Genomic DNA, 18,421 nt, shown 5'->3' with positions numbered 1-18,421 from the left:
GCAGGTGGAGGGAGTTGAAGTGAATACCTCTAAGAATCATCTGGCCCAAAAACAGAGGATTGGGGGCATTTATCCAACCAGCCCCCTCCCTTTCATTTTTTGTCAGCCCCCCTCCCCTTCCCCTTTACCCTCATTACTTGACTGCTCTTATATGCAACCATGGAAGGTACCCCTGACTTTAGAGACGATCCAACAGCTGGGCCCACTGAGATGGGGGTCCTTAGACTGTGGCTGAGCTTTCAATAACTTTACTGCTGCTATGGCTGAAATCTGAGGTTCGTGGAGGGCCCAGTGTGCGGGCAAATGGGCACCTGCTGCAAGTGCACACCCATATGATGATGTATTTACTGTTGACTTTCATTACCAAAATACACTTTCAACTTTGGTTGGCATTAGTTGTAGGTGTGATGTGTTTGGACTAGACCCTAGTCTTGGGGAAAACAATGGAATTGGGTCCTATTTTTCATTAACCTCCCCCAAATTAGGTTTTGTTTTAGATTTAGCAATGTTCTCCCATTTCTTCCATGTCCTTTGTGAACATAGATGACATCACTATCTTCCTTTTTAACCCCCTAGGCTGTGCTTATCTAGGGTAAAACCTCGATGAAGCTGTGAGCACAGCTGTGGGATCATGGAAGGATCTTGCAGACAGACCCACTGGGGGTTGAGTCCTATCTCTGTGACCTTGAGAGGGTGTGGAGCTGCACTCTGCTTCTTTATTTGTAAATCTTGGGTAAATGATATCAGCTTCATATTACAAAAATAAATAAAACCATGTATGTGGAACAGAGAGTCTCTTTTTCATCCCCATATCATATTTCCAGCAGACTGTATTGTCTTCTGACAGGGAAAAATATTTAAAAGGAAAAGTAATGAGTTTATTTTATTTATATCTGCTGCCTGATGTCTAATTCACTTTCTTCCCCAAATGTAATACACAACTCTCTTCTGCTTCCCTTCTCTTTATTCCTCCACCTTCAACAGATTTACTGTCTTTAATTTATTTACCCATTTCTATGCATTCACTTATTAATTTACTTGCATGTATTTATTATTATCCCAAACACCTTCCTGAATGGACCCATTCCTTCTGTTGCTAAAATATAGTTACTACTACTTTTTACTCCCCTTCGGTTTCTTCTCTCTCCCTCAACCTACCTACTATATTGTTACTGAGATCACTCAGTTCTATCTATTCACTCACTAGTTTTTTTCCTAACTGTGTTGTGTGTCTTCTTGGTGTAAAGTACTCTGCTTAGCTGTTGGGAGTGACAAAGGTAACATGTTCTCTCTCAAATGGCATAGATGTGTAGGGTGTGGATATATATACAAAAAAAAAAAAAAAACAGAAAAACTTCAGTGCAAGGGATCAAATGATGATTTGCAAAATAAAACCACTGCTGACTTACAGAGAAGTGTACAATCCCAGCTCCGAGGTCAGAGAAGGCAGAGGAGAGATGAGAGCAGGTAGAGAAGTTATGAAGGTATATGAAAGAAGACTAGTGGAGACCTATGCTTTCCTTAATTCTTGTTTAAAGCAGAACATTAAGTATGCATTTTAACTGAACTTTTTTTTTATTCTGTGCTTTAGGACAAAAGGGACAATTCACAAAGAAACAGGCTTAAATTGGAAATTTGTTCAGAGGATGCCAGGGGAGCAGATTTTAGTGAACACCTTGGTTAAAATCTCCTTATCCCCAATCTCTGCCAGCTTCAAATCTGTCTTCAGTGCCAGACAAAAGGTCACTTAGTCAATAAGAACCTAAGGCATTTTAAATCATCAAAGAGAGACTAATTTGTATTAATTGTAGCATGCCGATGGTGGGAAAGTATTAGTCTATTTTATTTTTTTATTTATTTTTTTAATTTTCTAGAGGCATGTCTTATTTATTTATTGTTTGTTTGTTTGGTTGGTTTATACATGCACTGGGTACAGTCAGAAGCGCGGGAGGGTGAGAGAATTCACCAGAGCCAGAGCGGGGAGCAGAGCAGGCAGAAGGACCGAAGTACACTGCTGAGGGGAGCAGCTGGTGGCAGGAGAGGTCTGCGCGCCATGTGGGACCCTCCTCCAGTGGCCGGGGAGCAGCCAGGGATCGAACTGGCTGCAGAGGCTGCAGGCAGCTTCGCAACCCAGCGCTCAACCGCTGCGCCACCGGGGAGGCCCGTATTAGTCTATTTTAAAAAGTTATTTAAAAAAAAAAAAAAAACAAGAGCAGAATCAGTATCAGAATCAGAAAGATCTTTCTGCTTCTCCTTGCACAAAGTACCCTCATCTCTTGAAATGTGGTTTCATGGACTGAAATTATTACAAGACATCTTGAGACCATCCTCTACCATGATTCCTAAATCATGCTGGAGATTTATGAAAAGTAGACATTTAGTAGTAAATTGGGGGCATGATTCTTTCTCATCTTTTGTGGAGTCACTCATTACTATGGAGTTGTATCTGCTATGATTCATTCCATTTCAAAATTGGGGTGCTCCATTCCCCCAGACCAGAGGAACAGTTTCATTCATGCAGTCATCACAATTTAAAGAGCCTATCGAAAGGGACTGTCAGTGCTTGCTTTGTATTATATGGGGCACTCCTGGGCATATGCCAGAACACATAACTGAAACCAGGCAGAAAAAAAGAAAAGCACATGGAAGGGAAGAAAAGGAGGTGGCAGAGTGAGAGAGCAAGGCAGAAAGAGAGGAAAGAGGGAATGGGGGAGAGGGAGCAAAAGGAGAAGAGAGAGTATGAGAGGAGAGGTAAGGGGCAGGGGGAGGGGAAGAGTGGGGAGAGGAAGATAATAAGAACCCAGTAATGTTGCATCATTAGTAGGCACTGGTGCCCTAAGGTGCAAATTAACGCTGTACTAAGAAAATCATGCAAGCTGTGAACTTTGATTCACACAGCTCAGTGGTAGGAAGCTGCCAGGTGATTGTACTGAGCAGGACTAAAGCTCAGTAGGGAAGATGCAAAACATAGATGTTAGTACCACTGACTAATAGGCGCAGTCGTGTCTCACTCTTTCTGGGATTGTTTCCCTTCTCAGTCCAGAGTCACCAGAACTAGGAGTCACCATGAATGCCTCAGATTTCTTCTCCCACTCAGTCCCTTTGACACCACCTATAAAAGGCATCCCACATCTCGCCACTTGTACACCTGCTGCACCTGCTTTGTCCAAGTCACTGTCACTTCCTACCTTTACAGCTCTCTAGTGCATCTCTTTGTTTCCTTATGTGGCCTCTTTGTCCATTCCACCCTAGCAACCAAAGTGATTTCTAATGTTTTAGTTAGATCATCATTTAGTTTAATTAATTAACATAGGCCATAGGGGTTAATTAAAACCTCTCGGTGGTTTCCAATTGCATTTGGATCCACGTTCAGGTTATGAACCCTGTCATCTAAGACTGCTCAGCCACCTTCTCCCTAAAGATACTGCCTTCCTTAATGGATTTCTTTTTGTTCCTTTCACATACCAGGCTCCTGGGGTTTTGGTAAATTGCCCCCATTGCCTCAGACATTGACATGCTTGTCTCTTTCACAAACATGCCTTCTCCAAGAAGCTTTCTCTGACCATTGGACTTATTATCTCACTACCCAACCAGAATTTCAGGGCAAGAAGAGACAAGTCACTTCATTTCTAGAACCTCTGTTCCCACTCCTCACTGCACTTACTTTTCATCATAGTACCTTGTTCTATTTTCTTCATAGAACTTAACCCTATCTGCAGTTATCTCATGTTCTTTAATTTGTGTGTTTTCCTTCATCGTCCCCCTTTGCCCCAGACTAGACCATAAGCTCTGTGAGGGCAAGTCCTATTTAGCTCTTCATTCTGCACTCTGAGAATGCAGAGTGTCAATGAATGCCAGTGTCACTGAATGTGTATTTCAACAGTACACCACCAGGGTCAGTGACAGTGACATAGGGAGAGGGTCAGCCATAGAGGATGGGCCAGTTTTCTCCAATCCACAGTTAAATGTTTGTAGGTGGCAGGCTCAATGATACAAATACTTACTCAAGCCCTAGCAATATTGGTGCTGTTTTTTAGTGGGTTTTAACTAGAAGCAGGGTCTCCAGGAGGGTTTCTGTGCTCAGGCTGAATAATTGGGTCACTTACCTTTTTTCTGCACTCTCTGGGAGACTTATTAATAGGAGCTTCCAGAAAACTTCCTTGTTTTCACATATATTGTTGGAAGTCCAGCAGTTCTTCCCAAGAATTGAGGACTCTGGTCAGGATGGAATGATCAATTTGAGGTGTTTTGCTAAACTGGCTCTGTAAGTAAATATGATTGAAGTGTTTTGTCAATATAAACAATTGCTTCGGGCCTCCCCTGGTGGCACAGGTGGTTGAGCGCCACACCGTGAAGCTCTCCGCAGCCTCTGTAATGCAGGTTCGATCCTGGCCGGCTGGCAAGAATCCCCCATGGAAAGCAGACCTCTCCTGTCTCACCTGCTGCTCCCCTCAGCAGTGTATTTTGTTAGTCTGCCTGTTCTGTTCCCCACTCTGTCTCTGGTGAGTCCTCTCACCCTCCCGTGCATCTGGCTTGTACCCCAGTTCTTGTATAAAAATAAATAAATCTTTTTTTAAAAAGAAAGTAATTGCTTCAAAAATAGAAGTTTATAAGGACAAAGAGGAAATGCCTCTCACTTGGTGTGGGGTTGCCAACTCAAAGTAAACAGCCAGAACAGGAAAGAAATTTTGAACAGAAAATAAAATACTGCTTTCCTAGATTTCTGCCATTCACCTTACTCTTCAGTCTGTCTTCCTTCTCCTCATTCCTGTTTCACTTGCCTAATCTTTTGTCTCTGGGAAAGAAGACTGATAAAAGACATGGTGCTCTATAGGCTTGTTAAAATGCTTGTCAAACTCAGCTTAGCCTAACCTGAGGTGCCGGTGGAAATGAAGGTAAGTTTCCTCTTTTAAAATATTTTTGGTGTTCTTTAAACCTTACACAGTTGATCATTTTGAGTAGTTATATGTCATATCATTTAGATGTATCATCACATGCCTTTCACTATACCTTTCTAAGAGACTGAATTTCCTGCTTTTTATGTGCTATAGAGATTTTGATTCATGTGAAATATAATTCGAAGGGAAATCACATTATTATTGCTTTCCCCTTCTTGCACAAATAAGAAACCATTCCGGTAAGCTTAAGGGACTAGGGTGCAGGTATTGCCCCCTTACTACCTACCGGTCTACCCCAAATAAAAACAAGTTTGTAAATATCACCCACCCTCGTTTGGAAACAGCACTTGGTGCAGATGGAAGGAATATCTACTGCCTGTATATGAGCAAAACCATATGGTTTGGTTGATTTGGTCAGGTTGCAGAAATACATAGGCAAACTGGTATATTGGGACTCTCTTATAGTTGTGGGGTGATATTGCTCCTGGGGGGAATAACCCATTCATGTAATATGAACAGTCTGCTAGAAAAAAAATAATTAGGCTCAAAATAATTAAAATCCAAAATCCACCTGTGAAGGTGTATACCTTTAATAATGCTCAAATATAGATCTCTTTTCCCCACGTGCACACCACTTCCCTATCTTCTGGAAGAGGCAAAAAATCTACTAATATCTGAGTGTCATCTTCCTCCAAGCAATCAGCAGTGATTTCTCAAAGGCTCTTTTCCTCTTATTTTTTTTCATTTTGATTTCATTATTAATTCTAGCTTCTGAAACAAATAATACTTCCATACATTGACTGTAGGAGAGATCAAGAAAACAAAAGAACCCACATCCTTCCTCTGATGTTTCTACTCTCTATCTCCACTGATTAGAGAATTAGACCCTCTTCTGTGAGATGAGGGCTCGATCTAGCATGGACATTGGGGTGGTATCTTCCAAAGTTTTCATTAAAAGCTCTGTTCTGTAGTAATAAGCAATTTGCTATTCCACTTCACTTCTTTATCTCAGAAATCTTCATCTGTGATTTTGTTTCTTTACCCCAGTCTTGGGTTTCAATACCTGGAAAATTCAACTATAGGGTGTCAGATAAGTTATTACTTTTCTGTATTAGAGCAAATGCATTGAACTATTCAGCCTACAGGTAATTGAAGGGCTGTTTTGTGATTAATAATTATTACTTCAACTATAAAAGAAACATGCATGTGATATACATATATCCAACACATATGCTTAACTGCAGATCATATTTTTCACTAGCTGCTGAGAGGAAAATGGACAATGCAGAAAAATTGACAGCTTTGAGATTTTTATTTTTAAAAATAAAAATTTTAAATTTTTATTTAAATTCCAAGTTAGATTCCAAGTTAAAAAATTAGTTTCTCCGTCTTCTTTTCTGGACCACTCTTTTCTTACAGCAAAGAACATCATATTCATTCTTTGGCTGTTGCTGCTTCACTGGATTTTTGCTTGGGTCTGCCAGGAAGTCTGCCCTAGACTTGATCCTCACACTTAAAAACCTCAAAGTTTGTTTCAACTTTCAACTTCAGTTTACATCTTACATCACTTATCAGCCCTGACTTGTGCTTAGGCTGCAGATTAGATTTGCTCTTCCTCTCTATTTGCCTATATTTCCAGCTGAGTTTAAACATCACTTTCTCTCTAGTAGGATGAATTGACCTTTTGGGCTTGATTAAAGATAAATGCCATTGACGCTCCACTTTGGGAGGCTGAGAGTGTTTCAGAAGCTCACTGAGATTTCTATATTTATTGCTTAAAAATGAATCTTGAATAATACTCCTTCAATGTGAGTTTAACTGAACGGGTATGAATCTTTTTTCTTCCTACTCTTAGAGTAGTCAGACTTAAAAGGGCTGGAGGTTTTAAATGTAACCAGACAGTGGGGCATCAGAGGTTTCAGCTATTTTCTTCACATTATTGGTGCTAGGCTCTTCTATCCTAAAGTTTTAGGTTCAAATGGACAGTTAAATACCTTGGTTTGAATCTGATCACTGTAGGCATTTTGAAGACACAGGAAGGATTGAAGTATCTGCAAGACTTCCACAGACCTGGGCCTCCCTGGTGGCATAAGGGTTAAAGTTTCAGCCCTATCAAGCTATCACCAGCCACTGCAGTGTGAGTTCGATTCCCGGCCAGGGAGCTCTACTCACATATGGTGCAGCAGACCTCTCCTGCCTTGCCTGATGCTCCCCTCAGCAGTGTATTTCAGTAGATCTGCCTGTTCTGCTCCCCACTCTGTCTCTGGTGAATCCTCTCACCCCCCACACCTCTGGCCACATTCCAGTTCTTGTTTGACTAGTAATAATAATAATAATAATAATTTAAAAAAAAAAAAAGATGAAACACAGACCTGAAGCAAACTGATATGCAATCCCTGTGGTTACTAAGAGAGGGATATAACAAAGTCCTTAAACTGTGTTTGTATTAGTATCTCTCCCCTTAGCTTGTCCCCATCATGAGAATGAAGTGACATGCAAAAATCACCTAAAGGACAGATGGCATCTGTAGGAGATGCTTTAAGCTGCCTGTGATTTTAACAGGTCTGTCTCCATAGCCAGTATTTTCTGCATCTTTCTTTACTGTCTCCTTTCTTATGGAAGCATTTTCATGTAGAATAAAGTGGATAAAAGCATAAAAAAGCAAAGGCAGATTTGTTTCTTCTGAGAACATTTGTTCTTGCTTCAAAGCTCCCACATGATGTGATCCTTTTCGTCCTCTGCCAGCAGTTTGTTGTAGAGCCACTGTTACATCAATCTTAGACCTGGATTTAATGAGATAGTGAACAGTGCTACCTAATGGGGTGCAATGTAGGAAAATTCCCATTATATGTGGGCATTTTAGATAATATTAAAGTCTGGCATACTCATACAGTAAAAGAAGCTAAGATTGATTGTGAAATGGCTTATTATAGAATTATTTCCCCCCAGGATTCACTGATCTTATGGCATCATTACTGAATTTGGGATTATTTGTTCCACTCTGAGTTTTTTCACCAAATTCTCTGGATTCCTGTTCCATTGGGGTTCCACTTGGGGTGTAGGTACATTTTGAAATTTTTAAAATACAGATTACTTGCTATATAAATTGTAATTAAAAGAAACAGTAGTCTTCAAAAATCTGTTTGTTTTTCAAAGAGAAAATTCCCCCAAACTTCCATTACTATCATAATTCATATAACTAGAATTAAATAGGAACAGTCATAATTCAGAATTAAAGGTTGCAGTTTAAAATTGCCTACTTTAAAGTGTCTCTACTCAGGTGAAACTCTTTTTAAAAAATTTTCTTCCCAAACAGTTTATAATATCTTCCGTTTGGAGGGAGGTGGAGGATGCAGGAGAGTGAATAGTGAAAACTCCACAAAAATGCTTTCAAATTTACTTAAATAAAAATATATTGACTTTCATTGGTGATTTCCAGACAAATAAAGACCTATGCAGGCATCAATTATTCAGCGGACATTCATTAAACAATGGTGTTCCTGTAAGGTAGAGCAATGCATATGATCTTCTGAAACATTTCAGATGGATAATATCCATAGAGATGCATTCGACAGTTATATGTGTTCATATAATGAACACAACTTATTTCCAGAGATAGGATTTTTTCTATCTTGATTGACTACTCCAGGAAGATGTCAGTATCTTTTTGCATGGACTCAGCTACTCACACAGAGAGCAAACTTGCTGTAAGCCCTCTGGTTCTGTGCAATCTTCTTTGTCTTTTAATTTTAAATCTCAGTTCAGTGGTGAATGAAACATGGTGTTTCCCCCTTTTGACTGGGAAAATTGCTTTAATGCCTTAATGTCTGTCTTGCCAGTTTTCACCCTTAAATACTGTAATTCCATGTTGCACTGGATTCTTCCTGGAATTCAATTGAACATCTTTTCGAACATCTTAAGCAGGGATCTTTTGAGATGACTCGGTTTATCCCTTTACTGGGTGGTGCTTTCTACAGAATATTCTTTTGCTCTAAAAACATTCAATTTTTTAATTTTTTATTATTCCACTTTTTTATGTCTTTGGATCTTTTTTGGAGGATGATAAATAATGAGATAATTCTGAAACCCCTCACATTCCCTTCAGGAGCATTATTTATGATGGTAATCCTTGACATTTTTATTATTATTGTGATGATTACTGTTGCAATTTCTATGGTCACTGAGTTCTGGTAGGACCAAAGGATAATGGCATATCAAGTTAAGAGCATAGATTGCACTGTTCTCTTCTCATCCAATGGTGGTACTCTCCAAAATTCAGACTGGTGTATTATGCATACATGACTAAATGATTCTAGAAAATGTTTGATGAATTTCCTGTATTTTCAAGAAATTCATCTAAACTCTAAGACTTGGGCAAACAAAATGATAGCTGAGGACCGTTTTCCATTAGTGTTTCACTTACTGCCACTGGCATTTTAAAACTGTGGATAAAGAAGGCACTTACTTCTTTCACTGTTTAGTTATTGCCCCCAGTATTGGAATTGAGGCTTTTGCATTTGGGAAGTCTTATGGAGGATCCTTTTGGAACAGTGACACTAGGATGAGCTTGGGGTGGGGGAACAGTTCCTTGAATGCTACTGGCTCATGTGTGCCAGTGTGGCTTTGACAACTCTGATGCCACAGCACAGCTCTCAGATCTGATTCTAACTTGGACACTTACCGTCGTCCTTAGGCAAAGGACCTGAGACCCTGTATGCGGGGCAGAAGCTCAACGACAATGAGTGGCACACCGTTCGGGTGGTGCGGAGAGGAAAGAGCCTTAAGTTAACCGTGGACGATGATGTGGCTGAGGGTGAGTACTTCCATGGGGACACTGCTTTCTCTTTGTGCTCTAGGTCGTTAAGTAATCAAAGGGCTTTCTGCCAACTTTTATTTTGCTTGATGGTCACATGTCCTATTCAAGTAGACCAAGAAGCTCCTCCTCTATGATATTTTCATTAATCTGTGTTGTGGGATTTACCCTCTCCCGCAATGATATGTTGATGGGGCTTCTCCTTAGGCAGAGGGGATGTGAACAGCTGTAGGGTTCTGCAGGTCCTTCTATTGTTATTCACACGTCACTTGTCAATCATCTTCCCAAGTACTAGTCCCTTCCCACAAAGAGTGAGTGACTCTCTGGTAGAGGAGATGGATAAACCAGAAATTCAGAACATTATGGAGCAAAGTAAGTATCTTGGTTAGTGTGTGATACTTACAAAGTGCTGAATAATTAATCATTTACTTAATCATTTACTTAATCATTATTTATTGAGTACCTACTCTGTACAAGCATTGCTCTAGAGGGCATTGGGAACATGTTGGTAAACAAGTGGGCAAGTCCTTGGCTGGTGGAATTTATAGTCTTAGGAGGGCAATGAATGCACACATATGTAAAGAAACAGTCAAAACCTCACACAAACACTAAGTATTTCTTGAGCCTGTCATATGTGTGTGTGTTGGAAATTGTAGATGATACTAAGAAAACACAAGTGACTGCCAGTTACATTATAGGACAAATGACTCTAGATAAGAAGGATTATAGTGAGATTCTGATTTGGATAAGATGAGAACACCATAATTTTTAATCAGAAGAGGAAATTATCAGTTTGGGTTGGAGAAAGCTGGAGTGGTTGATGAAGGTAGATCTCCAGGCAGAATTTGGTGAGTGTCATTAATAGGATCAACAATAAAAGCTAGAGGGCTTCCAAGTTCATCTAACACACCACCTCCCTGAAGTCTACACTCACTAAGATTTCAGAGCAGTGCTCATCTGTTATGCACAATTCTTGTCCACTAGGGACAGAAAACTTGAGGCAATATGGGTACTGCCTGGACCTTATCAAATAAGTCAGTGTCCTGAGCCATGTCTGCAATTTCTTCCATGGGTAAGACTGGTTTAAGTTAGGAGCCCTGGGGTTTTATACAGCTACTGTCCCTAACGTGCTTTCTGCCTTTAGAGCAGCAATGCTAAACCTCTTTTTCCTCATTTCTATACTTGAATTATATTATTGCTAAGGCTCTTTCAAGCATAAAGCTTCTGTAGTTTTGGTTCAAGTAATTTTATATTCAGGAGCCTGAACTTCTATTCGTCTAGAGTCACCATTGATAGTGCACCATGTATGTATGTGTACAGGTGTGTCTGTGTCTATGCATGTATGTGTGTGTAGAAAGAGAGTGAAAGAGCCTGGAAAATTGAATCTATGGTCGAGGAAGAACAGTTGGCATTAGATGCTGGCTTAACTGTCTTACATATTTCAGTTCCTTAACTCTTCTATCATTCCCTATTGCCTTGCAAGGTAAGTGTTCTTATTGTCATTTATATAGGTGAACATGAAAGTTAAAGGAATTGTGTGATTAAACTCCAAATTCATGTTTGACTGATTTCAACACAAGGGACTGCTTGTTGAATTTCCCAGTCCATCCTAAGAAAATGATTTGTCTTAAAATATACAGAAAATATAATGAAATGTATTGTGGGGATACATTTGGAAGGTAGACTACCTTTACCACCTTCCCTCTACCCAATGGATCAAACAGAACCGCAAGATGTAATATACTCTAAAATTGTAAATAGAGATAATTTAGCCTCCTGTAATGAATGTAAGCAAGCTAAGAGACAGAAAGATGGCTATATGGTCTAGAACTCACAGCTGTCCTGAGTTAATTATATGAGACATTCCCTTGGGCTGGCAGTGCAGACAGGATCCTGCAAGGCAGAGATGATGATTCAAACTTCCTTTAAATCCTCTGGGTTTAGACCAGTAGAGCAGAGTGACCCTGTTGTTTGCATAGGAGCCACTAGATGGCGACCTCAGCCCAGTCTCCCTTGGCAGCCAGTTCCTTTGATTTCTATAGAAAATTATCCAGGGAAAATTATCCACCCTGAAAAGCACAGACATAAAAACTGCAGTACTGGGGATTGCCGTGTGTACGGCCTTCCTCTGTCTTTATTCTTTTACAGAACCTTTAGAATGAAGGTAATTATAAAGTGTGCTTTCTCTTACCACTAATAATTAAAAAGCAGGACTACACCATGGAATGCCTCGGTCATCTAGTAATTTGAAATTTGGAATTAATGAAATGCTTTCATTTGCTACATTACCCCCTATGTTGCTGCTGATAGGAAAAAAATCAGTCATAATGACAAAGAAATTTGGAAGAAGAAAAGAACTCTTTTGCTTCTGAGGTACAACCTTGGGTGGCTTTTTACAGTGATAAGGGGTTTGGGAATTTTAATTTTAGCTCACAGAAGTCATAAAATCAGGCAAATGAAACTAAAATACCACACAGTCCTCAGGTTATTAAGTAGTGTCTTATTGGCTTATTTAGTAATCCCTTTCATGCTGTTTAAGGCCCCCCAGGGTGTCAAATTTTCAGCTAGTTTGCAGAAATGATGCAAATAATAGGTCAGACTCATAAGAAATCAAAAGCGAGGAAAGAAATATCCTTCAACCTGGTGGTTCTCATTTATTATAATATAATGCATTCCTGGAAAGGTATTAAGTTCAGTTGACAGTTAATAAGGATTGATTGATTGATTGATTGATTGATTGAACTGGATTTCTATTATCAAGAATAAATTAAAAGAATACCTCACTGGGGTTGTGCTCAGAATCGGAACCTAATGCTGTGTGAACTACCCACTCCACCTGGAATGTCTCACTAGCACAGAACTTCCCCCTCTACTTATGTTGACTTCTCTCTCCTTCCTGCATCCCGCCCAGCACACATGTGGTACCAAAGTGTAAAAAGTCATTTTTCAAAGAAAATTTGTTTCATTCCTTACTAAAAAAATGGTAAGCTAAATTTGGGAAATGTTAGGTCAAACAAAACAAAGTGAGTTTTTCTGTTGCAAGACTTATTAGGAGCTTTTAAGGTGCTAATGCACATTGCTAATCAGCGATAATTAAGTAGGCAGTGTTCGCTAAATTTGTTTGGCTCCAGGCCTCTTTTATTAAAACATTTTACAGAACATACTTTGAGAAAATATTGATACCATGGAGGAAAGGATCTGAGAGTGGTGGAACCGGAGGATGGTGGGCAAAATGGTGCATCATTTACTGAGACTTTATAAACCTTCATTTTCTCACCTTCTCTCCCTTGCCCAGAAACCGTGGAGCGCAAGTGGCCCCCTCTAAGCCCATCCATGATTTCTATGCTAAGCTCTTAGTGTTGGTGAAGAGCTTCATGTGCAGAAATGATGGTGCAAACTGACTCCAAGACATCTGTTTTAAATCTGCCTTCTGCAGGACTTAGGGATGCCTGCTGTACTCTGCTCCACACAATGGGGCATCTAGAAGAGGCAAGATGTGGTCACTACTTCAGGGGAGATTGTATTCTAGCAGAATAGAGAAAATGGAGAAAGAACAAGAAAATTGCTAACATATTTCAGAGAAAGAAAAAAAGACTACTGTATAGTTAATAATAGCTGAGAGTGTGAGCACTGGGTAGGGTTCTTTATACATATGTATGTATGTGTATATATATATATATATATATATATATATATTCACATTTAGTTTAACTTCATTCCTGTTTCACAAGATGGAAAGCTGAGACACAGAAAAGTTATGGAACCCAGACATCCCAGTCTCCTACACCATATGCTAATGCCCTTAGAAAGTTACAGTTTGCACACAAACATTATTTTCCATAGGTTTATATTCTCAACCAACTCAATTGCTCTGAGGACTGGTCTGCATGCTGCTCGTTGTATTTGAATAGGAGCCAAAGCAATGTGGCTGTTCTGGAGCAGGTGCTGGTTCCTTAATCCATGAGTTAGATGGAGTGACATAAGGATAGTTGATCCTTGATATGAAGGGTGAATTCATCACAGTATCTTCTGCATGGAAATTTCACCAGTGAAATCCCAGCTGCAGCTTTTCTTGGGCAGTCATGTAGGGGATGAGTCAAGATCTTTCTCAAAGACTATTGTGTATAAAAGCTGGCCTTTGCAATTAAATTCATTTGGGTTCCATAGTTCTTACACTTAAACTACCTGCATGATCCTTGATCGTGTGACTTAATCACTTTCAGCTCAATCTCTTCAGCTCTGAAGCAAGAGAATGTTACTTAGGTACTGTTCACTGGTATAATGACAGTGATGGTGATTATGAAGTGCCTAGAATGTCACCTGGCATATAAAGACTATTAACTAGATTTCACTGTCTTATCTTTTGAATTACTCCTCTTTATTCTGGAATTTGAAAGTGGTTGCTGTGATGTACGCTTGTTTCTGTCCCTTCAATGGAAAAGCATTTTGGTCTATGGACAGCATTCAGAGAAGGGGAATGAAAAGTCTCTTGGATACCAATATTGATTGGGTGATACTAAAAGATTTCAAATATGTGTTTGCTTAGTTTGTCACCAGTTTCAAACTTTAAGTAATCTCTTCAACGCTTTCTCCAGATGCAACAGCATACTTGTTTTTTGGAACCTCCATCCACAGCAAAATGAGTTTCTTTAGCATATGGTGAAGCCAATGCAAATTTGCATTAGAAAATACAAATTTTCTAATTTGACCTTTGATCCCCCATCTACGTCCTATAACCTCCTGACCCCCAACTTCTAGTTGAAGTGTTCTGAATCATCCCAAACCCTAAATCAGTCTGTGTCCCTGGGTTCAGATCTCAAATTCCATAGTTACTGTCCCTTTTCCTGCTTATCTAAGTCCTTCTTTGGTCTTGTTTCTTAACCAAAACCATACATATTTTCTTGCTCTTTGAAATTCATTTCCCAGTGAGCAGAGTTTTCTAACCTCTCAATTCTGGAGGTCAATGTATCATAATTTTTCTAAAAGCTCCCAGTTGACATCAAAATCCCCTCTCTGATTCCTTTTGGAAACCTAATCTTCACCAGGAATCACCCCATTATCACTTCTTGGTTCTCATTGCCTATGTCTTTATTTATTCTTGTAAAATAAGAATTAGTATGACTACCACATCATCATAGTTCAGTTCCTCTGTTTCTGTTCAGATTGTCTATAGCTTCCCCTCCCTATCATCCTCAAGCTTCTATCCACATCCTTAGGCTGAATGGCTATAGCAAAATTGACATTGGAAATTTAAGTATTTCAGCCACTGCATTGTCTTAGAGCATGCAAATTTTACCTTTTGCTACCTTGCATCTTGATGATCAATCCAATTTTCAGTACTAAGTAATTTTATACAGTCCTAGTTATTCAATTATTAGCAGATTTATGTTTCATTTTGATTTTGTTCTATCACAATTTTATATTTAAGTTAAGCAGCAACATTTTACTTTTGCTTGTATTAAGAGAAAGATCTGTCACAAGTTGTCAAAACACCACACTGATGCTCACAAAATGTAAATCTAACTTTTGTGCTTGTGAGTTTCTTGGAATTAGCTCTGAGTAGTTTCCCAAAAAAAATGAAATCAGAATTGAGTGTTTGAAAGTGTGAGCTGGCTGAATCCCCCAGATATTTAAGTTTAAGGGGCATAAGAATATGTAACTCCCCCACCACTCTTTTTTTTTATTACCTGAGTTCTATGGCAATAGAGAAAAAAATCATGCAAGGCAGGTGAACGTCCAAGGTAGCTTTTATAAGTGGTGATGCTATTAATGAAAAAAGTGACTTATCTAGTAAACTTCAGAATTAGACATAATTGTCCGCTGCCTCACTACCTAATTCAGTACTGGGGTGGGCATCTTCCACCAAAGAAGGCTTGCTTCTCTGACACCTGCTGTGGATGGGTGGGGTACATAGGTGTTTCATGTCAAGAGAAACAGGAAGTGCCAGGCCCAGCTATGCACATGCACTTTCTCTTTGCAGGTTATTCTTAATTCTTAATTTTTCAGCAGCTCTGGCCTTTCGTACTCCTTTAGCAAGCCAGCTTTGCACTCCCTTATCACTGAGAGTTATAAGAGAGAAACAAAGAGATGCTAAGGGCTATCCTGCTAGTGGATTTTCTTCAACAAGGGAGGTAATAATAGGAGGGCAGAAATAAGGAAATTCTCCTTCCTCTCCCTCTAATGGGTCCTTAGGACTCCTTTGCTACATTTTAATGTTATTTCTCTATATGAAGGTTGAGGGAACCACTTTCTACTCTGGCCCTGATGTCGTCCTTGCTTTGTTACTAAAATTTCCAGTCACTGTTTTTTCTTTTTTTTTAAAAGATTTATTTATTTATTTATACAAGCGCTGGGTACAGTCAGAAACACGGGAGGGTGAGAGGATTCACCAGAGCCAGAGCAGGGAACAGAACAGGCAGACTGACGATGTACACTGCTGAGGGGAGCAGCAGGCAGCAGGAGAGGTCTGTGCGCCATGTGGGACCCGCGCCAGTGGCCAGGGATTGAACCAGCACTGCAGAGGCTGCGGGCAGCTTTGCAGGCCAGTGCTCAACCGCTGTGCCACCGGGGGAGGCCCAGTCACTATTTTTTTCAAGTCCACTTCATTACCACTGCTCCTGTCCCTCACCACTTGCAGGTTAAAGGAGTTAATGAAATGTCTAAAAGATAATGTGTATCAGCTGGAGGTTGGTTGCAACTGTTAGACTCCATATCAAATGCTTTAGGCACAGAAGGGAATCTGATATTGCAGTGTTTAAAAGTCTGGAGTTGGCCGACTCGTCCAGACCTTCAAGAGGTCACTCTAGAGAGACTGCATTTCTCCATTTCCTGGTTGTCTTCTATGAGGGCTGTACCCTCAGGTAGACCCAACCCCCCAACTCTCCCCTCTCCCCAGTCCTCCCTCAGGTAGACCCAACCCCCCAACTCTCCCCTCTCCCCAGTCCTCCCTCCCTCTTCCCCAGTTTCCTCATAGCTTCCAGCAGCTCTGGCCTTTCATACTCCTTTAACAAGCCAGCTTTGCAAAGATCACCTCTTTCCTCGGCAGTCCTGCCAAAGCCCTGTTACAAAACATCGCTGGATAGAGGTGGGTTGTTCTAACACAGCGATTCTAAGGGTGGCCCCCAGGTCCATCCCAGGAGCTTCACCTGGGAACTTGTTAGATGCAAATTCTAACAACCACATTTGGAATCATAAATTTTGAGGTGGGGTCCAGTGACCCATCTTAACAAGACTTCCAGGTGATTCAGATGTCTGCAAAAGTTTGAAGACCATGTCTTCCATTCTTAGACATGCTCTCGGGCTCAGGGATAACAGACATTGAGTAGTCCAGCATGAATAGCTTGTTCACTTCAGGAGCCAGGAACCTGTCAGCTTCATGCAGCCCAGGTGACTTAAAGGTGAAGTGTTGTTGGTTATGGAGGGAGTAGCTTCCCAAAGGAAAATTAGGTGTTATTATAAAAAAAAAAAAAAAGCAGCAGTTGGGCCTCCCTGCTGGTGCAAGGGTTAAACTCTCAGCACTATCAAGCTATCACCAGCCACTGCAGTGTGAGTTCGATCCCAGTCAGGGAGCTAATCCACATATGGCACAGCAGACCTCTTCTGTCTCGCCCAATGTTCCCCTAAGCATTGTATTTCATTAGATCTATCTCTTCTGTTTCCCACTCTGTCTCTGGTGAATCCTCTCACCACCCCCTTCACCTCTAGCCTGCAGCCCAGTACTTGTATTCATAAATAAATAAAAATGAATCCTAAAAACTACCATAAAAGCAAATATTTGATAATGATGCCTGAGTCCTGTTTATTGTATCATTACCACAGGTGAGGGCAACAGAGGCTTCCCTTCCTGTAGTGGTTTCAGTATCCAATCACCTTCTTGAATGGAGAAAAGTAGTAGTTGTGTCCTTTAGCTTGAGTTACCACCATCTCACATTCTCCTTTATAGGATGGGGCATTCTGAGTGGCTATGTGCACAGGTAGGATGCAGACAACTACTTGGATGGGGCCAGTAATCAGCTCCCAACTGAGGCCATGTCAAGTGTATACTGTATTGAATATTTTGGTTTTTGGAACTGAATATTTCATGTGGAAACAAATTAGACCTGAAAGACACTGTTGGGGTGCTGTGACAAAGCTTGGTGACTTCCTGTTTGAATCTCATCTATGCTCATCACAGGTACTATGGTGGGAGACCACACCCGTTTGGAATTCCACAACATCGAAACGGGTATTATGACTGAGAAACGCTACATCTCCGTTGTCCCCTCCAGTTTCATTGGCCACCTGCAGAGCCTCATGTTTAATGGGCTACTCTACATTGACCTGTGCAAAAATGGTGACATTGATTACTGCGAACTAAAGGCTCGTTTTGGACTGAGGAACATCATTGCCGACCCTGTGACCTTCAAGACCAAGAGCAGCTACCTGAGCCTGGCCACCCTCCAGGCCTACACCTCCATGCACCTCTTCTTCCAGTTCAAGACCACCTCAGCAGATGGCTTCATTCTCTTCAACAGTGGTGATGGCAATGACTTCATTGCAGTTGAACTAGTTAAGGGGTAAGTGGTAGTCAAAGGGTCAGGGGTAGTCAAGGGAAAGTTGTTTATGCTTAGCCCTTAGCTCAAGCCCTACAACACGTAAAGACATGAAAAAAGTGTCCATTCAACCTACTACCTTCTATTCTTGATAACCCACTCTCAACTTCATTGATTAA

At 40.5% G+C, this 18,421-nt stretch overlaps 1 protein-coding gene across 14 annotated transcripts in view; it reads left to right on the top strand.

Annotated features, from left to right (window-relative positions):
* Positions 1–18,421, top strand: part of NRXN3 (neurexin 3) — a gene marked incomplete at both ends in the record, with an annotated part of 1,501,492 nt that overhangs the window by 663,021 nt on the left and 820,050 nt on the right. For all 14 annotated transcript variants that reach the window (XM_084241403.1, XM_084241402.1, XM_084241405.1 and 11 more), the window contains 2 exons: positions 9,592–9,711; positions 17,885–18,266. In XM_084241403.1, the coding sequence (XP_084097529.1) occupies positions 9,592–9,711; positions 17,885–18,266 (502 nt within the window). The remainder of the gene's footprint in view (positions 1–9,591; positions 9,712–17,884; positions 18,267–18,421) is intronic.

The sequence above is a fragment of the Talpa europaea genome (assembly GCF_964194135.1).
Source record: "Talpa europaea genome assembly, chromosome: 8".
In the NCBI taxonomy this organism is placed as follows: Eukaryota; Metazoa; Chordata; class Mammalia; order Eulipotyphla; family Talpidae; genus Talpa; species Talpa europaea.
This window is presented reverse-complemented; position numbering and strand designations above follow the sequence as displayed.